The sequence below is a fragment of the Balaenoptera borealis genome (genome assembly GCF_965194805.1).
Source record: "Balaenoptera borealis genome assembly, chromosome: 3".
NCBI lineage: Eukaryota > Metazoa > Chordata > Mammalia > Artiodactyla > Balaenopteridae > Balaenoptera > Balaenoptera borealis.
The window spans coordinates 102,745,322-102,760,795 of record NC_138866.1 but is presented as its reverse complement, the minus strand read 5'-3'; the positions used below and the strand labels follow the sequence as shown (position 1 = coordinate 102,760,795).

The 15,474-nt window shown below is 39.1% G+C and overlaps 1 protein-coding gene across 1 annotated transcript in view; it reads right to left on the bottom strand.

The window, feature by feature from the left end:
• Nucleotides 1-15,474, bottom strand: part of UNC13C (unc-13 homolog C) — a 632,162-nt gene that overhangs the window by 583,538 nt on the left and 33,150 nt on the right. The window contains exon 2 of the mRNA XM_082388208.1: nt 10,687-13,936. Coding sequence (XP_082244334.1) covers nt 10,687-13,675 — 2,989 coding nt within the window. The 5' untranslated portion in view covers nt 13,676-13,936. The remainder of the gene's footprint in view (nt 1-10,686; nt 13,937-15,474) is intronic.

Sequence of the window (15,474 nt, the reverse complement as noted above, 5' to 3'; positions counted from 1 at the left end):
ACCACAAAAATAATCACATAACTGGTCACTTCCCAAAATGCATTCTAGATGGTTTAGTTCAGTTAAGAAACGTATGGGAAAGTAATTGTAGCATTGGACTTCTGGCTCGAATTTCTCAGAAATAGTTTAAGATCAAAGGAAGAAGTCTTTACGCTTTTTAGGTAGGTTGGCTCCCTACTGATTACTTACTGGTTTGGTGGAAAACCTATCTTTTTCTTTTAATTTAATTTAATTTTTATTTATTAATTTTTTTAAATAGGTGACCAACTGTGGAATCAGGTAATGATATATTTTCTTTCTTTTTTTCATTTTTTTTGGCTGCGTTGGGTATTGCTGCGTGCGGGCTTTCTCTAGTTACAGTGAGCGGGGGCTACTCTTCATTGTGGTGCACGGGCTTCTCATTGTGATAGCTTCTCTTATTGTGGAGCACGGGCTCTAGGCATGCAGGCTTCAGTAGTTGTGGCTCACAGGCTCAGTAGTTGTGGCTCGTGGGCTCTAGAGCGCAGGCTCAGTAGTTGTGGCGCACGGGCTTAGCTGCTCTGTGGTATGTGGCATCTTCCTGGACCAGGGATCGAACCCGTGTCCCCTGCATTGGCAGGGGGATTCTTAACCACTGCACCACCAGGGAAGTCCCTTTAATTTTATCACATGGAGATACTATTATTATTTACATTTTGTCAGTGAGGAAACTCAGCCACAGAGAAATTAAACAACTTGCCTAAGATTGAACAACTTGTAGGCTGACTCAGAGCCCATGCTTTTAACCACTCTGTTAGGCCGCCTCATTGCTGGTCACTGATGGATACTGCGACAGATGCCAGGGCACACAGCACAGCCTCTGAAGCCCAGGAGCTCACCACCTATGAGGGGGGCGGCGAGCAAACAGGCACTTCAGCACAATGAGCCCACTGGTTGTCTGGACCTTGTCCTAGAAGTACGACAAAGATTTTTTTTTTTAATAGATTTGCAGGTTTGTATGTATCTCTGGATACACAGAGGTGACAGATTGTGAGGGCAACAGGGAGAACCAGAGTAAAGAGACAGGAAGACTAGTTAGGAAATTCTAGCAATAGTCCAGGCAAGAGATGATGGCTGCTAGAATTAGGGGAGACACAAGGAGATAGAGAGAATGTGCTGTGGTTGAGAGACAATTAGAAGGTAAAATGGTCAGGGCTTGTTAAATGACTGAATTCAAATTCGAAACCTTTGGCAGAAGCTTCCAGTGAGCCAAGTCTTATGTCCTGTGCTCAAGCCAGGGCTGCCAGGGGAAGGGAGAAGGAACTTCCAGCCACCTGCAGCATCTGCAGCAGGACACAGGGCACTACTTCCCTCCAAGGGCTCACACACTCAGGAACATCAATAAGAAAGGAATTCAGATGGTTGGCAGCCCAAAATGAGACAAATGTCCATAAAGTGTGACAAGGAAGCATCCAAGAAGGATGACTTTCTGACCTGAGCAAACAGGGAGATGTGGTGCCATTTACTGAGATAGGAAATCCAGGAGGAGAAACAGGATTAGGAGACAGAGGAAGAAAAGAGTTTGATGCTAGGCATGATGAGTTTGAGATCTACAGAATGTTCCATTCGAATGAAGTCCTACAATTCATTATGGCCAATCCCTTTCTATGGCTTTCCATGGTAATTAGGGGAAAAAGTCCCAACTGCTCCACAAGACTCAGAAAAATCTGGCCTCTGGATATTGCACCAGATTTGTTTCATACCATTCTCTGCCTTGCCTAATGAACTCCAGCCACACCAGGCTTTCTTTAAGTTTCTCAAATATTTCATACCACTTTCTGCCTTAAGATCCTGGTCCAATCCACTTCCTCTGCCTGGAATGTTTTTTTCTTTCCCTTAGCCTAGTTCAAGGTATTCATTCTTCAGACTTCAGATCAAATGTCATTTCCTCAGGGAAGTCTTCTCTAAACTTCAAATGATAATATGCCCGCTTAACACTTTGTACTTACTTCTCCAGCAGTTAGCCAAGTTTAAAATGATGGATTTGTGTATTTTTGAAATTTAAGTTCATCACAATCACTTAACAAAGACGAAGACCAAATAAGATTTGTCAGTACTATATCCCAGATGCCCAGCCAGGCAATTATATACTTACTGAGGGATGAGTGAACTAGTCGGTGAATTAATGACTAAAAGAATAAATGTATGATATACATTTGGGGAAGGGAGAGTTAGCCCAAAGACACTGATTTGGGACCATCAACACAAAAAATGATAACAAGCCAGTGGAGCATATGAAATCATTCAAGAAAGAGTGAAAGGAGAAAAGCACTTAGTATCTATTATTAACTATTAACTGTTAAGCATTCCTTAATGTGATCCATGAATCATACTGCATTGAAATTAACTAAAGATTTGATCAAGGAATTTATATTTTAGTCCAAGTGCTCCCAAGTGATCCTCATGCATTCTAAAACCTGAGAACCACTAACTTTAAGAATCAGCAGAGAAATACCCTTGACATAGCCCCAGAAGTTTGTGTTACAGACCAGGTGTTCTAAAGTCCAGAAGGAAGGAGCATAAATGTACACAAGTAGCTAAGAGCATGCTGTTGTGCACAGAGCACCAGAGTAGGATTCAGAAGTCCTGGAGTTGATACCTGGTCCCATCGCTTGCCAGTTTTACAACCTACATAACTACTAGTAATTACCTTAAGGTAACAGAGACTTGAAGAGGTTGGCTCTCTCACTGGTGTTTTATGAGAATTAAATACATGTGATAGTTAATTCTAAGAAACATGAAAATTGCTTTATGTGTTTAGAAAATGCAAAGGGAATGTTGATCAACTTGGGAATTTTCCTACTGATTTTCCTCACATAGTAAAATACCACCCTGTTAACACTGAGTGAATTCACATCTGTCTCTGTGCATGCCCACGTGAGTGTGTGTGTCTTCAATTGTAATCACTAAAGAACAAAATAGAAAATGAAAGCCATGGGCTTCCACAAGACATCATTAAGCATCAGAAAAGGTGTTAAAGAAAGAGGGAAAAAAAAAAAGAAAGAGGAAGCTTAACCTACATTTCTGGGAAATAATATCATATTCAGTCTGTCATTTCTTGTTGCCACTATTACATGCAGCCAACAATTTCATTTATCACAAGTTTCACAGAAATGGTACCTGGATAATCACGTTGCCTGTAATAATATCATGTAAAATGGAAGACGGGTCTGATAGCTTGAGTGCTGGCTTATGATTTGGGAGAACAGCTTGTAACTGTAGCTCTGCTTACAAATCTGTGCTGTCAGGTAAATCAAGATTCCGCCACCTCAGGTTTCCATCTTATAAATTGAATAGCAATACTTAATTTCTAAAATCCCAAACTAGGCAGCAGTGAGTAAGCACATAGAATCTGGAAAATAAATGCCTAATTCTAAATCCTGGTTCTGCTACTTCTTAGTTTTTTTTTTCTCCTCTTAGAAGAAATATAGTGTCTCTGTTTCTCATCTATAAAATGGAGATGATAATAATAGTACCTAGCTCATAGGATTATTGTGAGGATTATATAACTTAATATAGTATAAAATATTTAGAATAGTGTCTGGCACATAAAAAAGCACTCAATAAGTGTTACCTGTTATTAAGCTACCTATCTTATGGGGTTCCTAAGAAAATTAATGTGTGTGCTTGTGTGTGCCAATGCTACATTAAAAAATATCCACACACACATCAAGTTTCATACTTAGAAATTAGTACTATCCTTTTTAAAGTAGTAACCATGGTTGAACTGGAGAAGAAGTAAGGGATAAGTTGGAAGTGAAGATGATTGGAGGGAGTAGAGAGAGATACATTTATTCTAAATAAGGTGACACTGCTCAAAGTATCTTTGGGATCTTTGGGGACTGCCTACAGAGTCATATCACAGTCGCTGGAATCTGCTGAATATTAGTCATTTTTATCCTCTAAGGGTTTCTTTTACTTTTGGAAGTAGCTGAGACCCAGCATGAACCAAGTTTGATGAAAGAGGTAGTTGACAAGATTCCATAACATACTTTCCTTTTCAAATGAAGAAGAAGAAAATGCACACCATAGGTTGGAATAAACCATGGTGAAGAAGTCCGTTAATGCATTTAGTTCCTTCTGGTCTTGTAGTCTATGGAGGCAACCTAAGCTAATACCTTATCATGGGGAACAGTTCTGTTTGCAGTCACGGCTTCCCGGCAATCTTTGACTCAGCATCAAGTCATTCTCCCTGCAAATTGGGCTCAGTCCTTGGATGCCAGTGGAACAATCAAACTTTTTTTTTTTTTTTTTTTTTAACCTATATTAGAGACTCATTCCTGACCATGGACCTCAGTTCAGGCAACTAGGTCGCTCTCTGGATGACCTATTTAGTATATCAATCCCACTGGGATTTGCTTTCCTCTTAATAGTTCCCATTCTGGGATGTTCAGATCCTTTCCTAGTCCCTAACCAGGTAACCAATGCTCAATCAAAAAAGAAGCCTTCCAGGAGAAAATTCTTGCCCACCTCATGTCCCCAGTTCTCTTTGTTCCTGGTTGTTCTGTACCTCCCCAGCTGATAAGCAGAGTTAAACTCTCGATGCCTTAGTAGCCATCTGTAGCCTGAGGTATACTTTCCAAGTAGCAGATTTTCTTCTGCTGCACTGGACTTTCTCTCCTCACTTCCTCCTGGAATTTATCCCAGAGTCTGAATCACCCCCGTGGGTATATCTATTTCAGGTCCCATCTCCTCCAATTCTAATCTAATCAATAACAATTGATTAGGCTATGCTTTGCTGTGTCTTACACCAGGCTACAGAGTCTCTATTTTATTCCACACCACATAGAAAATTCTCACATGATTCACAATTTCTATAGAATATATCTCTCTATTTGAACTTGCAGAAAGTGTATGAACAATGACATTAGCCAAAACAAACAAACAAAAACCTATCCACCTGAGATTTTGACATAATACCTTTTCTTGAATCTCTGGAATTTGGAAATCGCACTGCAGGCTTTGAAGTGATACTCTTAGTACAATCTGGAAATCACCATCTTTCATCGTCAGTTAATACTTCCCCTGAAAAATGTGTTTTTAGTTTCCCTACAAAGACAAGTGTTCCAGGTATATAGCTGGGAGCCATTAATAATTATAATAAACAAAATCTTTGAACCCTGCATTTTCATTGTTCCTGTTAATAGCCGGCTTTCGTGTATCCTTGTGAATTTCTTCCCTACCTCCTGTAAAATGCTTTCATTTCTCAAAAACTATTATCGGCACTTCCTCACTCTTAATAAAGTCTTTTAATGTGACAAGTGTCACCCTCCAGATTTTGTAAACTTCTTAAAAATGTGATAATATCTCATCCCAAATTATTACTCACTTTGTGTTAACAGAGATCAATACTTACTCCAGAAGCTAACACAAAACTGGCTGATCTTAAAAGCACAACTTATTTGTATGCTTAAAAATATGAGCTATGCCTTTTCATGACAAGACTTGCCCACACCTGCAATGGGATGTCATGGAAAGAGCATCAGATGCTGAATTCTATCATACGTACATGAATTTCCATCAATATTCTTATTAGCTGTATAGACTTTGACCTGCTTTTGCCTCATTAAGACTCAGTCATCTCATTTACAAAGTGGGGCTAATACTACCCAACAAGGATTAAATATGTACTTAAAATTTCTAGAGGTGAATAGGATAGGAAGGTGTTAAATATGTGTTGGTTCTGTCCCTATCTGTTAGCTCCATCTCACACCAGCATATACTCTAAGACCTTTGGGTCCTCTTGGAACATACCACCATTACCTCTCTCCCCACACAACTGATTTATAAACACATTTGTATTCTGAGTCCCAGTCCTGTCTCCTAGAAGAATTACTCCCTTGGGTATTTTGGGCTTTCTGTCTAGCAAGAAGTAGAGATGCCAGCTGTGTCTAATGCCTGTAAGGGCCCTTGGCCACTTCACTCTTCACAGGTCTCCTTTCTAGATCATAATCTATTTCAAAAACCAAGACAATCACTTTATATTACAGGTAATTCTAGAGTATTCAGAAGCAAACAATACTAAACCAAAAGTGTATTGCTATGCACAGCGTTTTAATAGAACATTTTACAAATGCTTTGCCTTCTGCTATTACCAGTACTGCTATACTTGCCTTGAAGGAGGATGTTTCAATTTCAAGGAATACATAAATTGTTCTCTATATTTTAATGTGTATAAATTACCAAAACCTTTTCATAAGTGTAATAAACTACTGCTCTGGAGAATTAGAAAATCATTCTTCATTTTAAGAAAATTATTCACACGTTTTCTTAGACTGATTCTATCTCTTCTAATTTGAAAAGAAGAGATGAAACAACACTATGCGGGAAGGTATAATATTTGCTGTACAGTGCGTAGCAGCACTCTTCAATTGTGCTATGATGCTCATCTGCATCAGGCAGCATGTTAAAAAGGCAGACCCCTTCGCTCCTGACCTAGACTCTCCGCAGGGGAGGCCCAGAGGCACTCAAAAATTTAAGAAGCACCTCGTGATAGACAAACTTGGGCCAACAAACCTCCAAAACTTAGTTGAACTATTTATTCTTCAACATTAAACCTGGAATTTAAGTAAATTCAGCTAAGTTTTTAGAGATGTATAAGTTACATCATCATAGAAAGAAAGATGTGATTAACGGAGCCAAAGGAGTGAAAAGTCCTGTTTGCACTCTCCATCACATTTTCCCTATTGTACTATATTAAAATATATCTAGTAAAATTGTCTTTTGGATGGAAAGAAAGAAAACTAAAGTTTATTTGAATTCTAAGAGTTCTCCACTTTGTATGGAACTAGATAGCCAAGCAACTTAGAAAGGAGTCTAGCATTTAGACTAGACGAGATAAATAAATATGTGTGGGCTAGATAAATTTGCCAGATACTGGGGCAGGCTCTGGCATTACAGTAGCAACGGCAGGAACAGTTCACTCATGGACTTTATAATCTGTCTAGGAGCAGCCTCTTTCAGAACCTACAGACAGCCTGGAAATGGCATTTCAAAACAAAACAAAATTTTTGTTCTTTGCTAGAAAAATTTACTGCAAACTGACTTTAGAATCAGGTAAAGTGTACTCAGACTTCAAAACAGCATCCTTCAAGCAGCTGCTGTACACTATTTATTGGGCTCTACAAGCCTTGATTTATAAGATGAACCATGGATTTGAAGCAGAAAAACTGGGAATGAACTATTTCATAACAAAACCCTAGTGCCTTTCCTATTAGTCCTGTTTTCTCATGAAAATCCTTTAGCTGGAATAAGGCTCATGGCTCATGCCTCCTCCATTTTCATCATGTTTCTCCACCTTCAAACATGAACAAAACAACCTTTGAGGTGAGTAAGCATATGGCTGCTCTAAATAAACAAATTAGCCATCTATTTAATTCTGGATTCACCCCCTTAGTAACTGTATGACACTGAACAAGTTATGGAAGTTTTCAACATCTCAGTTTCCTCACCTGTAAAATGAGATAATAATGGAATCAAATTCATAGTGATGTTGTAGGAAGCAAAGGGATAAAAAAGTAGATAAACTGCCTGGAAAGTGCCTGGTATATAGTAGTGCTCAATAATAAGTTTTTATCTCTAATCATACTTCTGAACTCTCAGGAGATAAAGTCATAGTCTTAGCAATTAAAGGTCACAGTTTGGATTTGGATTTGACTTCAAAGCTTGTGCTTTTTATTTAGTATCCTGCTTCCCTTGATTCAGGCATTCATCCAAGGTATTAATTCAGTGCCATCTCTGTATAAAGCACTGGTCTAGGCACAGTGCAGACGAAGGGATGAAAAGACAAGACCTCTGGCCTTCAAATTACAGTTTAGAAGAGAACATGAGGAATGCACATAAATTGTCATTACATAAGGTGGAAGCCAGAGCCATAAGAGATAGGTATAGGGAAATTCAGAGGAGATAATAATTAATTCCAGTTGATGGGTGGTGAAGGGCTAGAGGTAGGGGATCAGATGTTCACTGCCATGGTGTGGGTTTCAGGCCAGCTACACAAGCAGGCTCCAGCAACAAGAGAAGAATATGGCCTCATGGGGGTTCTGGCTACACACAGTCTAAAATCTCTTTCCCCACTGGCCTGCTGTTCAAGGTGAAGATTCTCAGAAACACTAGTACCAAACATCCATGTACATTGGGGTCTTTAAAAAATCCCTCTTTACCAGGACCCTGAAGACAAAAGTTGAAATAAGTGATTCAAATTTATGAGCTAACATTTCCATCAAGCAATGACAGGAGAACCGCATCCCACATCGTTTACAGCAAGAGCTCTAAGGTCCAATATTGCCAGGTTAGTAATGGAGAAAAGACAGCACTGCTACCTAATGGTGACTGGGTGGTCATGGAGAGAAAAATCTGTTGGCATCTACCCAAAGCCCGGTAAGCAGATGGTCATGGACATGAAACCCATCATGACGACCGGCAGCTCATTGGGATGCTCTGAGCCGGGAAGGGGCCTGAAAAATGCCCTTCTTTGGCTGCCCTTCCTCATGAGGCATATTGGCGGCACAGGAAGGGGACAATTGCCTGACTGCTGCCAAAGGGAGAAGAGATGGCCTTTAAAATCTAGGCTACTGCAACCTCCTGGGTAGTCAATCTGGTGCCTTTCAAGCAACCAGAGAGCATCTTAAAGACGTGTGTATGATTTCCTCTAGGATAAATGATATCCAACAGATTCCATTCAAAGCTGGCTCATAGGATAACAAGCCAAGCTCCAAGACGTAGAGGGGTCTGAGTCCTCTGTTGTCAGGCCTGGTGTGTCAGGTATGTGATACCGATTGTTTTACCTTCTTAGGATTCTGAAGTGGGTGATGTGTGGATAACCAAGTGTATTTATGTCTTCTGAGGATAAGTGCCATTGAATGACTAGGATTGTTAGCTATGTAAATGGTCATTATCAGTAACAATCTACCTTGCAGAAGTTTGCTAATTTGGGGTATTTTTTAAGTTAATGAAGAGCCACTTTTTTTCTGAAACATATAGTTTCACTGTATTTATAATATTGCCTAACATTTCAGATACCTTAACCAGTTAGCATTAAAACGTTCATGTATTGCATCACAACAAACAGACACACACAAACATATACACACACACTGCTTATTCTTAATATGCCTTTAAGTAGACCTCTCTGAATCCATAGTAAGTAAAATACACTGTCAAAAAGCTGACCTGCATTTCAAGAAACTATGAACTGAGTTTCAGTAATAAGAATATCTAATATTAAAAGTCACTCTGAAATAAGATAGACATTATTCCAATATGAATTACATTTACATAAAAATTTTGACTACTTGGCCCTTTCAAATCAATTTTAAAGAGAGTTGAGAACTTTTCCCTGAAAACAATAACAACCAAAAAACACAGCCAATGTACCCAAGATGCCCTTGACTTATATTGTTCTTTAAATAAATTACATAAGATATGTTGTTTTATATGGACAGAATTTTAGAGCAGAGAACCCTAATAGTTATTTCACTTGTTTTAGGGCCTGAAACAGTTTAACCATAAAGGTATCTGATTATTCAACGATCCACCCATGTCAACCAGAAAATGGCCAGTTTGGAGTAGTATCTGATCACAATTTTGCTTAAGAAAAAGAAGCCATAATCAGCTACTGGCTGAAGAAATTATTATATTATTTCATAATAGCAAGTAACACTTGATCATATAAATATATACCTTTATGGAGTATTATGTACAGTATTTTAAAGATGACAATGCCATAATCAAGGAAACCATTAACAACAGGTAATTCATTAAAACTGAGATTATCTCAAACTATCCCAAAGATATAAAGAGATAAGCATGCAAATAACATAAATGGTAAGGGACTGAGGTAAGTGCAGATGAAGTTTGGTTGATAAATAAAAAGTCAAAAAATATTTTATTTACATGCAGCTAGTTTTCCAAAGTATATGATCCAAAATTGTTCCCCCAGGAGGTCAAGTAAAATTATTAGGTAAGGTGCTGCTTTCATTTCCATAATGGGCAAGAGACTTCTACTCCACTCTTTAGGAGGAAGCTACTCAACTCTATCTCCTTTATCCTCTAAAAGAGTGACTTGTGACCACTCAGGCACAGCCTAGGGTTTTGGCTCTAATACCCTCCCTCAGCTGCATCGGTAGGTAGTGAGGGAGGTTGTGGTCCTCCATGGTATGGGCTGGGGTTGGCTGTGCAGAACTAGCTCTTCCTGCTGGCAGGCTCCAAAGTATAGATTTGATGGGAAAAGGAGTGGGAAATCTGGGACTCCATCTTTCCTAATTCTTTAAGATTAATTTTATCTTTCTCCCAATCCCTGTAAAACCTAACAGGACCAAAAAGTAGACCCCAGGCTGCTCTTTGATTTCACTCATCCTTCCTTTGATAACTGATGCAATAAAGTTGGAAATATGAAATGGGGTTTTTGCTTAATCCTAGCACAGAAATCTTGAGCCACAGAGTATAGGGCTTATTTTACTATGACCTATTTGAAAACACTTTGATTTTAAATCATCAAGCCCAACTTGTTGGGGGAGTTGAGTAAAATAAAATCCTTCTCAGAATAAACATGCAAATTCCTTGAAAGTAAATTCCTTCCCCCAAGAGTAAACATAGAACATGCTCTAAAGAACACCACCCAATGGTAAAACACAATGAGCTTATAATGTAGCATTTAAACATAAATACCTCCAGCCAGGATCTTCGCTTCCAATTCTGCCATTTGCTTCTTATAGGCTTTCAAAGCTGCTTCTTTGAAAGAGGGACGAATCTGCTTTGGCTTTATGATTTCCAGGGGCTTTTCAGGGATGTTTTGGTTTTCATCTTCTTTTATTTTCATTTCAGCTGATGTTTCCTTTAAGGGTTCCAATCCCCCTTCACTAACCACATCATCTGCCTGCCCATCATAACCCTCATCTTGTGGGGTTTCATAAGGTGTTTCATATGAAGGGTGATCATACTCCTGAATTTGTTCATCTGTTTCAGTAATACTAGTCCTGTTTTCTAGCTTAGCAAGGACTTGTTCCATCACTTCAACATAATCTGTTTCATTATCAGCCACTGGTTCACTATAGTCCCCCTCATCCTCTGCTTTGTAGTAATAAGGCTCTGTGTAGACATCAGAGTCAAGCGTGGTACTTGATTCATTTGCAGTTGATTGGGATAATGTTCGAAATCTCCCAATTAAGGAAGAGCCGCTGTCCTCATACCCACTGAGACTCTGTGTGCTTTTGTTCCATACCACTTCCAAGGCTGATTTAGCCCTCTGTAGTGTGGATCCAAATTTTGGGAAGCTGAAAGCCTTATCAGTAAGGTCAATGCTTAATCGGCTATGCCAAGATTTGGGTGGGACATCCCCTGAATCATCACTTTGCAATTCACTTTGACTTCGATACATTATGGACAACTGGTTTTGGTTTTGGTACAGCTCATTAGAATTAGCTTCCTGATAAGAATTATACTGGCCAACCCACTGTCCTTGTGGTTCATTATCCAACCCAGGGCATGGAGATGAGTTGTCATCTTGGGTTAAATCATAGCTCTCAGAGTCATCCTGAAGGACACTGTGGCACTTTCCCAAGTCTTCTAGGTCTTTATGGTAAACATCTAGCTGTTGATCAGATAGACTGTTTGTGTCATAGTCAAAAACTTCCTGGGTGGATGAATCTAAACCTAAATCAGCTCCTTGCTCTACTTGATTCCATTCCTTCCAAGGAGAAAGATCTTCATGTAAAGAGAGCTGAGAATCACTGTAGTGACTCTGGTCTCCAGATGCACACACCATGCTATTACTCACTCCACTGTCCACAGTTTCTGTGTTCTCAATTTCACCCTGTACTTGGACACCCTGAGAAGCCCCATTCAAACATTGATCCTGAGGGCTGTCATACAAGGTAGGTGTGCCCTCCTGTTTCCTCTGCCAAAGTTCCCGGTCTGAAGACGACAGGAGGGAGCTTCCATTAGTTCTAGTGAAAAACTGATTTTCTGAAAAATCCTCCGAATAAGATTGACACAATTTGGAAAAGTCTGATTCAGAATGACTAAGTTTAGTGGTGAAAAAGTCGCTCTGTGAGTGCCAGAGAGGTGTTGCATCTGCATAATAGGTTGTGGTTTGCTTTGCCAAGTTATCCGAGTCTGGCAAATGCAAGGAAATTTTATCATATTCTGATTTATTTGCAATTCTGCTGCTACTAGAAATTTTATTCTTGGCTCTAGCATTGTGTGATTTTGAACTTGACTTGGAAGTACTTCCTTTTGTTGGAAACTCTGACTTGGAAAGCACAGCATAACTGTTTCTGTTTAGGTCAGATTCCAGCTCTCTATCACTGTCATCAGGTGACTGCCAACTGTTCTTCTTGCTTTTGGGCTCTGGAGTAGACAGCTTTATATCCATGCTCTCATATGTCTGGGAGGATGGTATCCCTCTCTCTTTTCTTTCTCTGATGTCATGAGTAAGAATATCTGTCGAGATTCCGATGCCTGTTCCTTTGAGTTTATATGATTTTTTTAAGACGGAATCCCTTTGCTGAGGGGTTTCAAAATACACAAGGATAGGTCGAGGCTTTGCATTGGGGCAATCCCTTTGGTGTCCTATCCTCTGAGCAAATTCAATTTTAATAGCATTTGGTGCATCTGAAAAACCCATTTTATCTATTAGAATTTGGTACACCACACTTTCAATGTATTCAAATCTTTCTTCGGGCACATTTAAGAATCTCAGGCTTGCCTTGTTACCCATATGACCTAAGTGTTTAATATAATCATGGATGTCTCTGGTTTCCCTCCGAGACTGGACAAACCCTGTACGGAGCTGCTCAATTTCACTTTGTACAACCTCCACGCTGCTGGACATCTCATCAATGGAATGCTTGAGAGCATTGACATGCCCTCGGAGTTCAGAAAGTTCTGTTTCAATCTGACTTATTCCCTGAAGTTCCTTAAAGATCATTTCCATGACATCCTGTGTTTGGCTAATGCAGCCAGAGGAACTGAATCCGGCCTCCAGGGCACTGGTCTTTGGGTTTCGGGCAGTTCTGTCCAAAGATTTGCTTCTGATTCCCCAGGTTTTCTTCATTGTGCTCAACTCTGAATCCGAGGAGACACACTCTTGACTCTTTTTCCATTTCCTCAGTTTGCGTAAAGCTCCTAGTTTTAAGCTATGCAGAGTGCGTTCCCCATCAGAGCTCCCCTCTGAGGGTGCCAGGCTGCTTGAACTCTTCCTGTTGCGTCTAACTGGCATCGTGCGTGTTGACTGTGCCTGGTTTTCTGTACTGCTCCTTAGTTCACTGAGTGATTCTGAGTAGGAGCTCTCAATGGAAGATAACTCCTGAAGGAGATCCTCATTATCACCATTGGTTATATGAATATTTTTCTGGAGGCCATTTGCAATAGCTACTCGGTAACTGAACGTGGGGGAGAGGGAAAATTCTTTGTTAGCCTCGTCTTCTTCAGTGGATAAGTTGCGAGCAGATGAACACTTTGCAATCTTCTTTACAGTGCTTTTCAAGGTATTAGAAAATTTAGGGGGTTTGGTCTGGCCAGCAGTAAGAACGTCTTGATCCTTTTTCAGCTGACGATTCTTTTTTTTGGTTGTATTTCCCAATTTCTTTGCAAACATTCCTTTGCAAAGCTTATGGATGTAAGGTAAAATCAGGCTCTTGAAAAGATTAGCCACCATGGAGAGCAATTAGTGCAAGCTTTTCTGCCCCAAAGAAGTAAATAAGGTATCAGGATGGAAATCTGTAAATCCAAGGCCAGCATCACTGTTCAGATGTTCTGTGAATCACTGAAAATAGCAGGAAGGGCCGCTGTGGCTCTGCCACAATGTCAGTGTCCTGGGAAAACCAGAAGCCAAGCTCCATTTATGAAAGACATTCATTCACTCTTGGAGGAGGGGTTTCGTGAATCGCTTTCATTTCCACATAACTTAATGCAGTACCTAAAAGAAAGGAACGTTAAAATGAACATCAGAATTCAATCCTAGATTTATCCCATTTCCAACATTTTTCAAAGCTATTCAAGATACACAGCGTGTGAAAAATTGCAGAGGGGACAGGGCAATATCTGAATTTCAACACAGTTACTTTTAAAACAACTAGTTAAAGCAAATCAGAACCAATAACTATGTTTAAATTATAATTTTCTTTTCCTAAATCACTTATGGGTGGACACAATTAAAATACGAGTAAAGGTAATAATAAGTATTTAGAAAATGTTGTGTAAGGTGACAGGCAAATTTAAAAAGCTATATTACCTGCATGGTCTTATCATTTCCACTTTATATCTTTTCCTACAATTACATTTACTTATACAAACATAAACATTTCAGTCTAAATGTATTCCCCCCACCTCAAACATTTAAAATTCATCAAATTAATATTACCCATGTAGGTAAGATTTTTTTTATTCAAATAATCTTGTTATTCTAGGTATTCAATGATTGATAATTTCTTAAATAATGACTAAAGTAATTCAAGTAAGAAAACATTTCATGTGATGACATAAATACCAAGAGAAAATACATCTTGTATAGGCATCAAATTTGTCAATGGAGTATCATGAATTGAAAAAAATAGTTATATCAAATTTAGGCATTGTAATAACAATAAAAACACAATAGGAGAATATATTTGAAAATGAGGATAACACATCTCAGTTCTGAGAGGATGTGGCTTGAGAAAGCAAAGCCACCTTAGGCAACCAGTGCAGCCTTGTGGTAGGTGGCAGGAAACCCATCCCCAGGGTTAGGACCATGACTGAAGATAGAACACCAAATCACAAAAACAAAATTGTACCACAAATGAAACATGTCTAAAGATAATCAAACATTGGTTGAATATAATTCATCCTATGATTTGGTATTTTATAATGCAAATGACCACACAAGTAAATCATATTTGTGATAGCTAGTTTTTTGAATTACATGAAGAAGAAGAAGAAGACAGTTTACATTAATTTTGCTGCTTTACCAGCACTGTGCCCTGTATGTGGTAGGTGTTCACACACAATTTTGTTGAATTGAACTTACTATTTTATCACTGAAATATATCACAGAATAATAGTAATGACCAAAAGCCTTTGTTGCTATCAAACTATGGATTTGGGTACATAAATAATCTATTTAATTCTTTAAAGAATACATCACAAACTGCACATTGTTTTAGGAGCCTGATGGCTCTTTATCAGCTCCCTCTACTTGGAAATCTGCCAATTTCACTTTACTAGGGTCCTGCAGGGACTTGGGGAATACATTCTCTGGCCAGGAGCCAAGCTTCACAAGAGACAGGGCACTGCAATGAGAAAGGGAAGAAAAAAAGATGGAGGAGAGAAACAGACAGACTCTAAACCCATGTCTCCCGGGTTTCATAAGCTGTTAGAGTCTAATTCTGCTTGTCTGAAACAATTTGGTATTCATTCAGAATTACATGCCATGTTTTCTACTAATAAAAATTGCAAGAAATTAATTCCTGAATTAAA